The sequence below is a fragment of the Capsicum annuum genome, chromosome 12, assembly GCF_002878395.1.
Source record: "Capsicum annuum cultivar UCD-10X-F1 chromosome 12, UCD10Xv1.1, whole genome shotgun sequence".
NCBI classification, from domain to species: Eukaryota; Viridiplantae; Streptophyta; class Magnoliopsida; order Solanales; family Solanaceae; genus Capsicum; species Capsicum annuum.
This window is the reverse complement of record NC_061122.1, coordinates 9,589,859-9,608,036: the sequence shown is the minus strand read 5'-3', so window position 1 is coordinate 9,608,036 and position 18,178 is coordinate 9,589,859. Positions and strand designations below refer to the sequence as shown.

The following is an 18,178-nucleotide window of genomic DNA, read 5'->3' as shown; positions in this document are numbered from 1 at the left end:
AATTGACAAATGGGAATCTGGGAGTCACCGCGATGCGGAGCCACCGCGTTGTCCCACTGGTTGGGACCTGAAACTTCAACGCGATGCATCACAATCGCGCTAGGCCACTGAAAATTAACTATTGAGAAATTGGGGTCCTCCGCGACAAGCCACTATCGTGGAGTTCGATTGGAATTTGATAATTATCAAATAGACCCTCTCCACGACGCGCCAAATACTAAAATGACATTGTTTTACGACTAGGACTTTAATTAGCCATAACTTCTTACCCGGGTATCGGATTTGGGCGAATCTTATATCGATGGAAAGCTTATCAATTTTCCCATGTGATAAAAAGTCAAAATTAGGGAAATTCTATATGGTTAATATGATACTCACTAAGGAAGTCATTTCTCAATATTTTAGGACCGGAATCATGCCTTACTTGACACGCCCTAAGGCTCATTCTACAAGAGAATATTTGCGGGGTTTTACAGCTTCGCACTTCAAAAGAATGAAGGTAAAAGTGACTCACAATTGGAGTACGCAAAAGTGTTGGGATGTTTAATGTATATCATGAATTGTACACGACCAGACATAGCATGTGCTATTAGTAAGTTGAGTCAGTACACGAGTAATCCCAATAAAACTCATTGGATGACAATGAAAAGAGTTTTGGGGTATCTTAAACACACTCAAGACTATACTTTGCATTATAATAAATATCCCACAGTATTTGAAGGATATAGTGATGCAAATTAGATCACCGGATCGAACGAAGTAAAATCCACGAGTGGATATTTTTTACTATCGGTGGAGGAGTGGTCTCTTGGAAATCATCCAAACAGACATGTATTGTTAGCTCTACAATGGAATCTGAATTTATCGCATAGGATAAAGCTAGTGAAGAAGTAGAATGACTCTGAAATTTCTTGGAAGATATCCCTTATTGGCCCAAACCAGTGATACCAGTATGTATATATTACGATAGCCAAGCGGCAATAGATAGGGCAGGGAGCATGATATACAACGGTAAATCTCGTCACATAAGACGGAGACATAATACCCTTGAAAACTTCTCTCTAATGGAATTATCATTGTTGACTATGCAAAGTCAAAGGATAATGTGTCGGATCTGCTTACAAAAGGCCTGTAAGGAGTTGAGAGGACATCCAAGGAAATGGATTTACGGCATAGGATAAGTCAGCATGGCGGTAACTCTATCTAGCAGACTGGAGATCCCAAAGCTAGGTTCAAGGAGATCAAACAAAGTAGTGTCTGACAGGTTCAACATTATCAATATACCCAACCTATTCTCATGATGTGGACAATGTTTAGTAACAAGGATAAGACTTATGGTGTGAAATATTTTAATGATTATCTAAATTTGAAAGATTTGACCAAATGGTTTAATCTGCAAGATTGAATATTTAGAAATCACTTATATGAGGGCGAAGTCGAAGCCGTTTCAAGGATAATGTTAGTAAAGGCCCATTCTCTAAGCTCTCATGAGATCGAGACGTGTTCATGGTTGAAACGAATAAAACCGTCAGAACCATAAATGGTAAAATGTTGTTTATGTGACATGTGTTGTCTAAGTGTGCATTAAAGTTCGACCGTTCAAAGATATCAAATCTACCTATTCACCGAGTGCACCCGATGCATGTTCACTACGGAAAGTTCAAAGGAAACCCCACTTATCCAGATGCAATCAGTCTTTGCTTGATGATCACATACCTGTCCATAAAGTTTTACAAAGAACAGTCATTCCCCATTCATGTGGGGGATTGTTGGGTTCAATAGGTGTGAATGAAAAATGGAGGGACACAACTTTTGAGGAAAAGACATTGTTTTAGAAAATGAGTGACTGTTCGGATAGTTGTGTCTGTCAGAAAAAGACACAATGTTTCGAATGAACCGACATGACTCTTTCAAAGGATACACCTTTTCGGATGAACTTTTGCCACCTTTCGGAAGGGGCACTTGATGACTATATAAACCTACATTTGTCCACAGGTTTAGGTACGAAAAATTTTCTGCAATAAAACTCTTCTTGTTTTCTAAAAATATACTCCGTGTGATCATTTAGTCGTTGAGTGAGTTCGAAGAGAATCTGATCGTTTGAGATACCACTACAGTCAGATTGTTAGGCCATTTTATCCTGGGAGGAAAATTCTGCAACCTCGGGTATTTGAGAGGAATTATTTCCTTAAGTACACTTCGTGAAGTCGAAGGACTTGACCTTTTCTGTTTCATCTAAATTTCTGGGAAAAAGCACTTCTTTAAAAGGTCTTTTTTATCTTGTGTTGAGGGTATTATATAACTTCATAAGTGTTCTTGTTTTTAGAATTAAACTTGTGTTGAAGTTGATGTGCTTAAATACATATTCTTGTAACCGAAAACACTGAAAACAACAACAATACATAAGCACCAATGTATTCAAAATATGAGAATCATCATCAAAATCACATTTCATACCTGATCCATGAAACCAAAATACAAAAAAAAGAAGTGGATTGACCAATGCTTTTGGCTTACTCAAACTATTAATAACACAATTGATGAAGTGAAGAAGAGATGAGTGGAGCATTCCAAATATTTATTTTCTTTTTTCAAAGCAAAATTTGATTCAACAATATCAACTGTCGGTAGCAAATTTCAAAGAAGGAACTAGTGCACTATCTCAAATTGGCACACAATAATAAGAATGTATGCTCTCTTAAATTTAATTATGTTTTGAACTTTATATTATTGGAATTATAAGCAAAGTGTAGAGAATTCCGTAACTATTAATTCTAAGCAATTGTTTCATAGTTTGGTTAGTCAATAATTCAATTAAATTCTAGGAGTCCGCCAGAAGAATCTTCTCCAATATCGGAAGTGGCAGTGAAGAGGATCTTTTTAATTTATTATTTGATTTGTATTTAATATTATTAATTAATAATTCTAAAAATAATTAATAAAGATAATTATGATGTGGCACTGATTTAGATGATATGGAGCTGATGTGTCATTTATTTTGGGTAAGTGAGCTACACTCATGACACAAGAGGTTTAAAATCTTGTGTTTTGACTTTTGATGAATTAAGAGGTTCAGATTACAAAAGTAAAAAATCTAAGTAGAGATATTCGCTTTACAAACTCGGACAAGTATAAGGGTCACGAGATCATTTTGCCCTAAATAAATAAAGGATATTTTTAAACTATTTTAAATAGTTAGGGATATTTTTCCTCCTTTTCTCTATAATTACTATTATATATAAGGGAGAATCTCAAATTTTGGTAGTCCTCATAAGGGCATTTTAGGTATTTCACTTTCTTAACTAAGTGAATTGAGAGAATACACATGACAATTGATGGTGTTCTTTTGTTAAATATTTTTATTTTTGCCCTTATTCTTTTTGTTAAGATTATTCCCACTTGTGTATTTGTAATAGGTCTCTTTTTATCACTTAATAAATTATCTTTTGAATAAAACCTCCTTCATTTCAAATTAATAATCACTTTTGCTCAAAAAAATTATTAAAAACAACTTTTATATAAAATCAAAGTTAGTAGTAATTTTCAACTACACCCTTAAGGGTTGTTTGATGTGCGGTATTAAGATAAATAATTTTGGGATAAAAATTTTAATCACTCGTTTGATTATCAATATTGGGGATAGCTTATCCCGGGATTAATAATTCGTCCCGAGATAAGTTATCCATAGATATGGTGGAATTACTATCTCAACTTAATTTATCCGTGGTACAAAATTATAAAATGCTAAAAATACCCTCAAATCCTATGATTTTCATTTTACACACACACATATATAAATATATATTTTATTTATGAATATATTATACGTTAAATTTATATTAATAATTATTATGCTTATTTATATATTTAATTTCTCTAAAAAATAATAAAAATATCGACTCCATTGTTGAATTACATATTTTAAATTAAATAGTTTTTTAATCACTTGAAAATTGATATTGTATATATCAATTAAAATGAATTTTAATATTCTATTATATGAGTGATTTGTGTTTAAATGAAGTAACGTAAACAATAAATCCTCTTTTACTTTAAACAAACTTAAGTTGGAAGTTTTTATTTCAAACTAAATAAGATGTAGTAAGATTTTTTTTAAACACGCACGGCATACTCATGGGAAGGCACACACAAAAAAATTAAAGCTAAATAAGATGAAGGTTTTATTTTTAAAATACACATGATATAATAATAACAATGCACACACACAAAAATTAAGCTAAATAAGTTGAAAGTTTTATTTTTAAGAATAATATTTAAAGTTTGAAAAAAAATATATATAAAAAAATAATTAAATAAGATGGAGGGTATTTTGGTAATCAATTAATTTATTCTTAGAAATTATACCATGCATATTACTTTGAATACAACAAACCAAACACTCAACAAAAAATAATCCCAGTATAACTAATCCCGGTATAACTTATCTCAGCATAACTAATCTCATCGTAACTATATTCCCAACCAAACGACCCCTTGTAGTAAATATTGTTCAATTCCTTAAAAATATATATAATACTAGAGGAGCATGGCCCGTGTCAGCACGGGCCCAACATTAAGATATTTATTTATCATTTTAATCTTGATATATTTAAATACATTATTAATAAAAGGATTGCATATGTTTTCTAGGATTCATCCGGAATCTGGCATGGGTTTAACATATATTATTTTAATATGTATTTAGATAATTTAAATTGTTAACTATTATAATTTTTTATGTAATTTTTAAATTAATATACGTTACCTTTCTTGTCTAAATTTTTGTGGCATTGATAGTCAATTATATTTTAAAAACAATTTAAGCTTTTAATTATTGTGATTTATAATACTTTTCTTTTATTCCAATTTCAGTGACACTGATATAATTTCAAGAATCGATCAAATATTTTATATCTTTTAAATTTTTTAAGTTGTTAACTATTGTGATTTCTAGTATTTCTTATGTATTTTTTAAAAATATAAAACAGATTAAATTATTTTTAGATATTCTAAGTTGTTAACTATTGTAATTTATAATTTTTTTTATGTAATTTTTGAATAATATATGCTACTCTCCTTGTCCAGATTTTGTGTCGACGATAGCCAATTATATTTTTTAAATAATTTAAATTTTTAATCATTGTGATTTATAATATTTTTTTTATTTCAACTTATGTGGCACAATGCTTAAATGACCATAATAATTAATTAAGGCTAATATAGTAAAATCTCGACTGAAGCAACAAAGCATAAATGTCTTAAATGACTTACAACAACTAATTAGAAGTGACATAGCGAAATTACTATAAAAAATACTTGTGAAAAAAATTAAGTGGACCTCATATAAGACGTCAAGTTAATTTAAAACATCAAGAGTTAATTTATCATTTTTATATCTATTTTATTTTTATTAAATATTATTAATTTTTTAATACTTAAATGATTTATAATAATTAATTAGGGGCGATATTTAGTAAAACTATGGTTGAAGCAGCTGAAGCAGACATGTCATAAACGTCTACTTTACTTTTTTTTAATTAAATATTATTAATTTTTAACATATAAATGAATTATAATAATTAATTAGGAGTGATAATAAAATTACGATTGAAGCAACTTAATCAGACATGTTATAAATGTTTATTTTATATTTTTTAATTAAATATTATTTATTTTTGAATACATAAATAACTTATAATAATTAATATAGGTGATAGAGTAAAATCATGGATTCAATATTATTAATTTTTAAATACATAAGTGACTTATAATAATTAAAATCACGATTGAAGCAGCTGAAGCAGAAATCAGTCAACTTTTTAATTTTTTTTGTTAATTATTGTTATTTACAGTACTTTTTATTTTATTTTCAAATAATATATGTTGCTTTATATCTTCTTCTGTCCCGTCGCAATTTATGTGGAACTAATTTAATTTTGATAGTCAATCAAATATTTTATGTTGACATATCATTTTGTTATTCTTAATTTTCTAATACATAAATAACTTATAATAAGGGGTGATATAGTAAAATCATCGTTTGAAAGACAACAATTTAATTTAAAACATCAAGAGTTAATTTTATATTTTATGTCTATTTTATATTTTTTATTAAATATTATATATTTTCATAATACCTAGATGACTCATAATAATTAATTAAGAGCGATTGATTATGTTATTACTATAAAAATTAACATAATTTTATCATATCCAATAGTAATCCTCGATAACTCACCGGAGTAGTATATTAATTAAATATGGGATGTTATATTTTGCATATGCAAAATATGATATTATTAAATATTATTGGATAGTGCATTATATTTATCTTTCACAATAATAAAATTTTACTATATATTTTTCTTTATTTCTTTTTAAACTTGATACATATTGACCCAACACAAATTCTAAGAAAATATTCATTAGAAATTTATTTTATTAAATTAAATTTATCAATTTTGTACTATAAAAATTTAAATTTAAGTTTAAATATTAGTATTTCTATATAAAAAAATAATTTTAAAATTTAAATTTACTAAAATAAATAAATAAAAAGATTAATTTCTATATAAAAGTCAATCAAAATAATAAAATTGATTTACTTTAAATATTTAGTTGCAATTAATTAAGATGATTTTAAATTTTATCATGATTTATGTTGCACCGATAAAATTTTGATAGTTGAATAAAACTTTTATCTATTTTTTAAAAATTATTTTAACTTGTTAATTATTGTGATTTATAATAATTTTTACTTAATTATCAAATAATATATTTACTCCTTGTGTCCCAATTTATATGGCTTCGATACAATTTTGAGAGTTAACTAAAATTGTATATATCTTTTAAATATTTTAAGTTGTTAATTATTATGATTTGCAGTACTTTTTCTTTTGTCTCAATTTATGTGGCATTGCTAAAATAACGAGAGTCAATAAAATTTCTATATATCTTTTAAATATTTTAAGTTATTAATTATTGTGATTTGTGGTAACAAATTAGTTTTGAACATGATAGCCAATTAAATAAATAAATTTTTTTTACTTTCAATATGTAGTTATAGTTAATTAATATAAATTAATAGAATATATTAAAAATTTAAACCGTTATGATGAAACAATAGAATCATTATATATTGGGGTATGATATGTAATTAAGTGGAAGTAGGGTTTTCTTTTGGTAATTACATGAGGGGTCGAAATCACCTCTTCTATATAATAGAAAATAGGATAATTTAATCAATGATAAGTGGTACATTGCCTTTATTATTTCTTTTAGCGGATATGAAAAAAATAAATCAATAATTAAAATAGAGTGAATAGAATATTTTTATAAAGGGCGCATAAATAATAAACATGACGAGTAAATGGACCCAATAGAACAATCTATTAATTTAATTTAATTAATTATTTAATATTTTTATAGATCACTATTAAGTTAGTTTATGTAAATCTTCTAAACTAAGGTTGTAACCATTTTTATATATACTTGAAGTCATTGAAATATTTTGTTGTACTAGATTAAAAAAAGAAATTTTGCAAAAACTCTTGTCACATGAAATCATAGAAGAAAACAAAATAAAAATTATCAAAATAAATTTATTTCTACTTATAACTGAGAAGTTACATATCCCCAAGCTCATTAAAATATTAATATTTTCTATTTTTGATCATCACTGAATTGTCATTATTAAAATATCATTATATATTTTTTTTATAAAAAATTGAATTACTTATAACCTTTTATATATTCTAATTCTCTAATAATATTTTTTTGTACAAATAAAAATTTATTTAAAATTATTTAATTAAGAACTTTAGTAATTATAAAACTTATCAATAAAATATATTTAATACATCGGTCATTAAATTATGTTAATTATAAAGTAAAAGCTATAATATAAATTATATTTTTTAAATTTAAATTAAGTATTATTTTTTATATTATGAAGTAAAGGTCGTGCTAATTCCGGCCTCATGAAACTAGTATAATAATAATAATCCAAGATTACTTGTTCATATCTTTTGGGGCCTTAGATAGATATTTTGGGGGTTAAAGCAATTGCTTCACTTTCTTCCACCGGTTAACCCTACCGCCGCCCTTGTAGCCTGCAACGGCGTATGCTTACTAGTGACGTTTTCTCTAACTTCAATCTCCGGCTACTTATCCAAAAGGCAGCGGCGGCGGTGTGTCAATTTTTCTGACATGGGAATGATGGAGATAGATGGACGTGAAACAAGTGTTGACGATTTGGAGGATTCAATGAAGCATCGAAGTAGCAAGGATCGGAAAAGTAGCAGTAGTAAAAGAGAAAGAGATCGAGAGAGTAAAGAGTCGGAGAAATCTCGAGATCGAAGAAAGGAGGATAAATATGAACGTGAAAGGGATAGAACAAAGGATAAGGATCGTAGAGATCGCGGAAAAGACAAGGAACGAGACAGAGATAATGAGCCTTCACGAGAGAAGGAGAAGGAGAGGAGAAGCGACAAGGATAAAGAGAAGAGAGAGAAGCACAGAGATAGAGAAAGAGGTGGTAGAGATGTAGTTGACAAAGAAAGGGAAAAGGAGAAGGAGAAAGGGGGAGCCGTGGATGAGGATAAGGAGAGGCGTAGTAGTCGTAGGCAGAGAGATGAGGGACATGATAGGAGTAGTAATAAGGAAAGGCGGAAGGAGGAAGATTCTGATTATGAGAATGTAGCAGCCAAGCAGGAAGTTGATGAGGATAAGGAGAGGCGTAGTAGTCGTAGGCATCGAGATGAGGGACATGATAGGAGTAAGGAAAGGCGGAAAGATGAAGATTCTGATTATGAGAATGTAGCAGCTAAGCAGGAAGTTGATGAGGACAAGGAGAGGCGTCGTAGTCGTAGGCATCGAGATGAGGGACATGATAGGAGTAGTAATAAGGAAAGGCGTAAGGAGGAAGATTCTGATAATGAAAATGTAGCTGTTAAGAAGGAAGTTGTTGATTCTCATGACGATGAAGATAGGGGACAAAATGGTGTAGATGCAACTGGTGGAGCTGGAGCTCAATCTTCGGCAGTGGAGCTACAGCAACGCATTCTGAAGTAAGTAATCCTGGTTCTTTCTTGCCTTTGTGTTTAAGGGTTTGTTTGGTAGCTAGTAAAGAGGTAGCTTTTCCATATATTAATTTTGCGACCAAGTTATTACAATGTTTGGTAGCTAGTAAAGAGGTATCTTATCCATGTATTAATTTTTGTGTAAGTTATACAATGTTTGGTAGCTGGTTAGGAAGTGAGTTATTTATGTATAAAATTAGTAGAACGTTTGTCTTGCAATTTAGAAATGCGCATTACTAATACATGTAGAATTTATGGGGGAATTGGTGTATTACCTTATGTGAGGTAGAAGATGGAATAATTAATACCCCACACAACTAACACCTGCATATTTCTAACCCGCTATTAGCGACCCATAAGTGTGTTATTGGCTGTCGTTTGATAGTAAGTAAAGAGGTAGCTTATGCACGTATTGATTTTGGTACAAGTTATACAATGTTTGGTAGCTAGTCAGGAAGTAAGTTATTCATGTATAAAGTTAATAGGATGTTTGCATTGCAAATTTGGAGAGCCACATAACTAAGACATGTATAAGTTATGTGGGAATTAGTGTATTTTCTTATGCGGGGTAGAAGATAGAATGACTAGTGCTTGCATAATTAACAAGAGGGAGTTGCTTGGATGGTAAGCCCCCTTCCAAAGTTGTGATTTTGAGTCACCAAAGGGCTCAAAAAGGGGGAGCTCCTTGGGAAGGATAAAAAAGAATGCTTGCATAATTCTAACCAGCTACCAATAGTGGCATGCATCAGTCAGTTCGATTCGGCTTTATGTAATATTGATTAGGTTTATTGGTTTTTAAATATGCTAAACCAATAACCAGCCAATAAGATATTTTTTATCGGTTTTTGGTCCTTAACGGTTCGAAATTCGGTTTAACCGATAAGAAAATGTTTATAAAATAAATATCAATTTGATGCAGTGATTTTCAATGTTGTGTAACTGTAGCAACTAACATGGCATCAATAAGAATGCTCACAAAATAAAAACAGTAGCAGCTAACATGACATATGCCTTGCAGTGTTAAAATCCACAAAATAAGAAGTCCACCATTCTGTCGACAAACTATGCAGCTGTCATTGTTGCAAACCCTTGAATCGATGACTTGGCAACTTGGATTTGCTTTTCCTTGAGCAGAGGGTCTAGCGTTAACATCTAACCCTAACCCTATCTCTCCTGGTAATATCACACATCCATCTCAATCTACTCATCTCCGCCACTTCCAACTTTTAGATATGAGAGTTCCGAACTAGTCAACACTCCGCTCCATACAACATAGCCGGTCGGTCTGCCGCTCTGTAGCACTTATCTTTAAGCTTAAGAGGCACCTTCTCATCACACAAGACTCCCGAAGCGAGCTTCCACTTCAACCACCCTCCATCAATATGCTGCGTGACATCCTCATCAATCTCTCCATTCCTCTGAGTCATAGAATGATACTTGATACTATCCCTCTTCCGAATGGCTTGAGAATTCAGCTCCACTACTACATCAACCTCAGGCGTCGAATCACTGAACAAATGTAAGAAGCAAGGGCAAAACATCTATATTGCATTGATTTATCCATGGTATATATCTGACATGAGTGTAAGAATCCTGAACGAATGTGTAAGATCTTTTTTGGCTATTTTTAGTGTATTTTGAGGATTATACATGAAGGATCCACACCGGTTGGCGGTTGCAGCCTTCTATCTGAGCCATCTGCCATACCTAGTGTAATCCAACAGCTGGGGTTTGGGGAGGGTAGAGTGAACGAGACCTTATCCATACCTTTTAGAGATAGAGAGGCCGTTTCCAATAGACCCTCAGCTGAAAAGAAGTGTTTAAATGTGTTGCTTACCTAGTTGGATCTCTAATTATTTGTGGATTTTTCAGTTGAAGCTGAAATATTGCACTCTGCTTTCATAAACTCACCTTTTTGCACATTTCAATAATAGTGATAATGATGATATCCACCCGTTTGGTGGTGATGATGTTATTAACATTAACAATGTAAGTTTAACTAGAAACAAACCACAGAAAGGCTACAATGGTGGTGCCAGTTAGCTATTTATTCTGTTATTGTTATCATTATGTTAGTGGTTATCCATTTGCATTTATTCTGTTAAGAGATTTGTTTGATCCTGTTCTAAGCTAGCATATGTGTTGTAGCTATGATGTGCACTGGCTTCTACAATGTGTCTAGGGCTGGTTTAGTAATTTAACCAGGTCGGCTGTACATGTGCAATTGGTTGCTTACTGCACAGAATTCTTGAAGGATGTTTTGACACAGTAGAATCTGGATGTGGTTTGATAAGTTATGTTTGTTGTACTTGATAGCTATAGTCTGAAGGAATGCTTATGACTGTAGGATGAAGGAAGAGAGATTGAAGAAAAAATCAGAAGGTGCTTCTGAGGTGTTGGCGTGGGTTAGCAAGAGCCGTAAAATTGAGGAGATAAGGAATGTGGAGAAGGAGAGAGCCTTACAGCTTTCGAAGATTTTTGAAGAGCAGGTAGGCTGTCTGCTGTTGTGCCTGTGATTCTTTATCTGTAGGAATTGGATTAATTTGACCTTAGGTCGTCATGGTATGTTACAATTTTGCAGGACAAAATGAATGATGAAGAAAGCGATGAGGAGAACAATGCTCGACTAGATGCAAGTATGGCTCTTCTTTCTGAATATATCTATTGCTTGATCTTTCTAATCAATTGTTTTATGAGACCATGCACATTCAGTTGAACTCGTAATATACTGTTGAGTCTTTGAAACAGATAAATAGTATACTTGGTGTATCTGTCGTGTTTGGGTGGAAAGCTTCCTTTCTTATGCACTCTTCATTCTTAGTCTGTTTGATTTCACTTCTAGTTCCAGTCGTACTACCTATGATACAAAAATTTTTGGTGGAGTCCCCTTTGTCATCCAACTCTAATCAAACTGGTGTTGCATGTGGAGTCCAAAGTTTTGAAGTTGTCATTGGGGAAATAAAAGTAACCGAGATCATGTCTTTGATGAAATATGATGTGTCTTTTGTGTAGTTTGAAACGGAAGTTAAATGGCTATACTATGTTCTCTGAATGGAAATAGTTGAGGAATGGCTGAAATTTGTCTTTAATTTCTGTTAACAGAAGAGCTAGGTGGGATGAAAGTACTCCACGGTCTTGACAAAGTTGTCGAAGGTGGGGCTGTTGTCTTGACACTCAAAGATCAGAGCATACTTGCTGGTGATGATGTTAATCAAGGTAACCAACTAAGTGATTATGTTTGTGGTTTTCTTGTTTTGTCTCTGCTTTCAGCCTTCATTATTTGTGGATTCGAATTTTGTAGTGACTTGAATTGTATACCCCAGAGGTTGATGTGCTTGAAAATGTGGAGATTGGAGAGCAGAAGCGAAGGGATGACGCTTACAAGGCTGCAAAAAAGAAAACAGGGATCTATGATGATAAGTAAGTTTTAGTATACCTGTAAACACTAATACTTTGTAAAGTTTGAATGACTAATTTATCTCGTTATGATTGGATGCAGGTTCAATGATGAACCTGGTTCTGAAAGGAAAATATTACAAAAGTATGATGACCCAGCAGAAGAGGAGGTTTAACTCTTTGTGTCCCTTTTCTCTTTACTTCTTGGAAAATATTTTATTACCTGATAAAAAGCTCTTCGTCTTCAATTTAAGAAGTGTGGAATTGTACATCCAATCTGTCTTTCTTACCCTAGATTTTCTTTTAGGGCGTTACTCTTGATGCTACTGGAGGTTTCAACGCTGATGCAGAGAAGAAACTGGAGGAGGTAACTCATTTTTATCTATTTAATCAGATATGGTTTCCAATGTGGATGTCAGATTATGTCTGTTAATTCAGAGTTACCTTTTTTTGATTGCCAGCTCCGGAGAAGGATTCAGGGGCCTTCCTCGATAAATCGGATGGAGGATCTCAATTCTTCAGGGAAATTATTGTCCGACTACTATACTCAAGAGGAAATGGTTCAATTTAAGAAGCCCAAGAAGAAGAAATCACTGAGGAAGAAAGAGAAGCTGGATCTAGATGCTCTTGAAGCGGAGGCCAAATCCTCCGGATCGGGGGCCAGTGATCTTGGTTCTCGCAATGATAAGACAAGGCAGGTCCTTAAGGAGGAAAAGGAGAGAGCAGAGGCAGAGACAAGGAGCAACGCTTACCAGGCTGCTTATGCCAAGGCTGAAGAGGCATCCAAAGCACTTCGACCTGAGAAAACTAATAACAACCAGAGAGAGGACGATGATGCAGTATTTGATGATGATGATGATGAGCTTAGAAAGTCCTTAGAAAGAGCCAGAAGGCTTGCTTTGAGAAAGCAAGAGGGCCTTGCCAAAACCTTTCCAGAGTCAATTGCTTCACTTGCCACTTCCAGTGCAAATGAGTCAACCTTGGATAATCCAAGTTCTGTATCTGGAGAGGCACAGGAGAACAAGGTTGTTTTCACTGAGATGGAAGAGTTTGTCTGGGGCCTTCAGCTTGATGAAGGTAATACTCTCTAATTTTACTGGACTGATCGTGCTAATAGCCATTTTATTTGGTGTGATTTCTCAAGGTAATTGGGAAAGGTTTATCCAATTGCATGTGGTGGATAGGCCATGTTTTGGAGTAAGTTTGTATGCTTGCACAATTTAAGTGTTACTAGTTCCAAGTTATTTGTGATGAATTGGGAAGTAAACACTGGATAGTGAGGTTGGAAATCACAGAACGGAATCAGTCACTCAATTTAACATGCCCTTTTTCTTCCCCTAGTGGGTGTGGGGTAATGTTATATGGGGTATCATCGAAACAAAATATTGATATGCATTATCGAGTCTCTAGATATATTGACACAAAATTTCTTGAACTTGTTACAGTTGACGCTTCAGATATTTTGAAACAGAATTTTGAAATGTTTTACAATTAGCCACTCTTTCGTCTCACTCCTACCCCTGTTTTAGATGGTTAAGAAAAGAATGTAAAAATTTGGAGATTTATAGTATATTAATCTTTGCTCCAGTTTGTTGACGATTTTGTGAATAGAAGTTGTGTTGTTTTTATGAGTATTTCTTTTTTCTTGCATGTCCATGCATATGGGTGTGTTATTCTGCTGATGACCATTCAGAGTTATCCTTGTTATAAGTACTTGACCAAAAAAAAAACTTTATAAAGTTCGTCAACAAAGAGTAGTAAAATAAGCTTTTCAATAGCAAAAAACTCATCATTGGAATTGATTCCGAGACAAGAGAGTTACACATATCCTATCCAACATATACTTTTAGTTTTCCCGAGGGACATCTGTTGGATTGTAATGACATAACACTTCTAAGCATTCATGTTTCACGTGTTAATGCTGCATTTTATTGTGTGTTTTTATCATTGGCTGCAATTTACTCTTAGGTCTTTACTGGAACTTGGCAAAGGCTTTCAAGGTTGATATGTCTGATATTACCTTTTTGATCTCGTAGAAGAACAAAAACCAGGTGGTAATGATGTCTTCATGGAGGAAGAAGAGTTGCCAAAGCCCGCTGATGAAGAAATGAAGAATGAGGATGGTGGTTGGACCGAAGTGAAGGAAACCAAGGAAGAGGAGCCCTCTGTAAAGGAGGAGGAAATGGAAGTAACTCCAGATGATACGATACGTGAAGTTCCAGTTGGTAAGGGTTTAGCAGGAGTTCTCAAACTTCTGCAAGAGCGAGGTACACTCAAGGAAGATATTGAATGGGGTGGTCGTAACATGGACAAGAAGAAGAGCAAGCTCGTAGGCATCCGTGGTGAGGATGGGAAAAAGGAAATAAACATTGAAAGGACTGATGAGTATGGGCGAATCGTAAGTACATTTTACTTGATTAATCAGTTTTTGATTCTCTAACTTCTATTCTCCAGTAGATTTGTGCTGTTAACCCCTTTGACCAGTGTTCTGTTTATTGAATTGCGCCCCCCACCCCACCCCCACCCCCACCCACACCCCTACCCACCCACAAAAAAAAACTCCAATCCTTGGTTGTAAATGAAGAAGCTCCTTGCCTCCTCCTGTCCCACACTTTCTTGCCCTAAGATGTCTGCACCTCCTTATTAGGGAAATTTTTTCTGTCTGTACTGATAGGGAAAATTTTCTTTGTACAATATTCAACAGTTTGAGTATCTTATTATCAAGATTATGTGATTAGTTTTTAATTTTAAGAAATGAATTCTCTTTTTCATAAATTGGTGTGACCATCTCTTTGAATACCATAAACTCAGTGTGCAGACACAAAATTGGATGGAGGGGATTTCTAAGTAGCAGCAGGTTATCGCCATGCAACTTGTGCACCCCTGGCATTTGATTTAGCTCTAATGAGATTGGAAATATGGTGGTTTGAAGGGAGAAATCTTTGAATTTCACTATAATAAAACTGACTGTAATGACACTTACCAAATAAAAGAGGGGAGGGGGGAGAGTAGGGGCCGACTGCTGAGGACCTTTTTGATGAATTTCCTTTTTCTACGAGCTTTGGCTGGTGTAGCTTCATCTTTCAATTGATATGTGGCTTCTTTTTCTACAGCTGACTCCAAAGGAAGCTTTTCGGTTGCTTTCACATAAATTTCATGGGAAGGGGCCTGGAAAGATGAAGCAAGAAAAGCGTATGCGGCAATACCAGGAGGAGCTGAAGATAAAACAAATGAAAAATTCAGATACTCCATCTCAGTCTGTGGAGAGGATGAGAGAAACTCAGGCTCAAACAAGAACTCCATATATTGTTCTCAGCGGACATGTTAAACCAGGGTTTGTGTTTTCTTACTCGATTTGAAGTGCTTTATATTCAAAAAGTAGTTCTTTTCCTGTGGAATCAACTATGCAATTGACTTCTCTGTTGCCTAGGGCAAGGTTTTTATACTTCTTCCTTGTTGAAGTTCCATCAATTTTGATTTGACCTTTGAGGCTCATTTCTCCAGTGCATTCCTCCTCCTTTTTTTCTGTCAAAGTTGGAACAAATATTCAATTTTTTGCTGTCTTTTTTTGCTGTCAAAGTTGGAACAAATATTCAATTTTTTGCTGTCAAAGTCGGAACAAATATTCTATGTTTAGAGAATATTAGTCTTTGTTAATAGTGATTTTTGTTTTATTCCATGGGTGTTCACATTTGTTTTATCTAAAGATTAGTCCATCACTTCGATTTTGTGAATTTTTGCAACCTATAGATAATGTAGTTGAAATCTATGCAATATATATATACACACACACACACACACACTCAGTGTTTCGAGAATATTAGTCTTTGTTAATAGTGATTTTTGTTTTATCCCATGGGTGTTCACATTTGTTTTATCTAAAGATTAGTCCATCACTTCAATTTTGTGAATTTCTTAGAACCTATAGATAATGTAGTTGAAATCTATGCTATATATATATCTCTGTGTGTGTGTGTGTGTGTGTGTAAATACATATATATATATATATTTATATATGTATATATGCATTTATTTATTTATTAATTCATTTATTTATTTATTTGAAACTTTTACATTTTCCTCTTACAAGCTTTTTTTTCTTTATATATCTCCGACATTCTTTATGGTTCCTAATTACAAGTATTCTGTCATTTTCAGGCAAACTAGTGATCCTAGAAGTGGTTTTGCTACTGTTGAGAAGGACTTTCCTGGAGGTCTGACCCCCATGCTTGGCGATAAGAAGGTCTGTCTTTTATTGATGATACTCACATAGTTGGCTATGGTGCTGATTTACTTGTGCTCCTTAGCTGTCCACCTGAACACATTTTTGCAGTGTGGATTGCTTGTCACGCTATGCTTAATGCTTGTCATCTTGCTTGAGCAGTGTGCTCCACTATGCTTAATGATATATACCATTGTGCTTTTATTCTTTATCTAGCTAGTAGCGTGTTGTATGATTCACATGCATAATTGGAGCCAAATTGTACTTGCCTTGGGATACAACATTCCTGAAGAGGTGTAGCCGGAAGGTTTTGTGTCTTTTGTCCTTGAATGTGTCTTCTTAGTTTCGGCCGTCCTGCTTAATCCTCCCCCCTCAGTGAGTAAGGTCTTAGTGTTACTTATGAACAGTCCTATATTATAGTATTTGGTTTGTGGCAGTTGAATTTAGTTTTATTCTTTTTGGTTAGACTGCCCTTGATTAGATATGGAAAATTCCCTTGGCATACTATTCCTTAGTTACTGAGGCTATGAATTTCCTTCTCGTTTAAGTGGGGTCTCGGTCCTCAGCTTTGTACATTCACATGTACTTGTGTTCTATTGCGAACTTTGATTTGCTGTGTATTCTTACACTAAAATCAATGCTCAGACACGTGCTAGCATCAATACTGGCATGTTTATCCATATAGACCTTTTTTAACGTACCCAAAAGAAGAGACCTTTTTCCGCAATGCTGTTATTTCTGAACGACAAAATGAAAAAACATCCCCTTTTAAATACCCTCCACAATACCCTAAATAAGTCGAACTTTTTTTTGTTGGCCTAAACCTCACAGTGCATTGGGTTGATTGTCCTAGTAGACTTGGAAGTTTAAAGCAAAGTAGGGCTTATATTTGCTTGTCTGTCTGGATGTTATGTTTGTTTTAGTGCTTGTATATGGTACTCAGTTAACTGGCCTCTATTTATGCTTTTATTTGATCATCTAGTTGTCAGGGTTGTAATTTTTATCGCTTCATCTTTCAGGTTGAGCACTTTTTGGGCATAAAACGCAAGTTTGAACAAGGAGAGGGGAGCTCACAAAAGAAGCCTAAAAATTAATTTTGTATACTTATCCCGTCAAGATATCCTTCTGCTTTATGCACAAGCTCTTGTAATTGTACATAAACCGTGTCCAGGTTGACGTAAAAGTTTCAATTGGTGATGTATCTATTAAATGGCATAATAACATTTGAAAATAGTTGTACTTCACAGCCAGTTGAACAATGCTGCTGGTTGCGTTGATCCCTTTCTGACCTTAAACGACTTGAATATTGTCTATCACAGTTTTAATCGTGCATCAGTGTTTCAGCAATTTTCTGTATTTGGTAGTGTGTGTGTGTGTGTTGGGATTCTTGTTTTTAAAGCTATGTCTTCTTTTCTGCTTGTTTGCTGTAGTGTACTCTGCGTTTCCCCAATTAACTGAATAGTGCCTAAGAAGGATAACT

The 18,178-nt window shown here is 33.4% G+C and overlaps 1 protein-coding gene across 1 annotated transcript; it reads left to right on the top strand.

The window, feature by feature from the left end:
- Positions 1-7,978: 7,978 nt before the first annotated feature.
- On the top strand, positions 7,979-18,054 carry LOC107850526 (SART-1 family protein DOT2). The gene is made up of 12 exons (XM_016695109.2): positions 7,979-9,068; positions 11,428-11,569; positions 11,662-11,716; positions 12,183-12,296; positions 12,404-12,500; positions 12,580-12,646; positions 12,784-12,843; positions 12,938-13,553; positions 14,513-14,874; positions 15,590-15,810; positions 16,635-16,719; positions 17,718-18,054. The coding sequence occupies exons 1-12, from the start codon at positions 8,209-8,211 to the stop codon at positions 17,790-17,792; spliced, it is 2,754 nt and encodes a 917-aa protein (XP_016550595.2). The 5' UTR covers positions 7,979-8,208; the 3' UTR covers positions 17,793-18,054.
- The last annotated feature ends 124 nt before the right edge of the window (positions 18,055-18,178 follow it).

Coding starts and splice junctions, on each gene's coding strand:
- LOC107850526 (XM_016695109.2), top strand. CDS start 8,209: ATGGGAATGATGGAGATAGATGGACGTGAAACAAGTGTTGACGATTTG. Junction 11,570..11,661: donor CGAAGATTTTTGAAGAGCAG/GTAGGCTGTCTG, acceptor ACAATTTTGCAG/GACAAAATGAATGATGAAGA. Junction 12,297..12,403: donor TGGTGATGATGTTAATCAAG/GTAACCAACTAA, acceptor TGTATACCCCAG/AGGTTGATGTGCTTGAAAAT.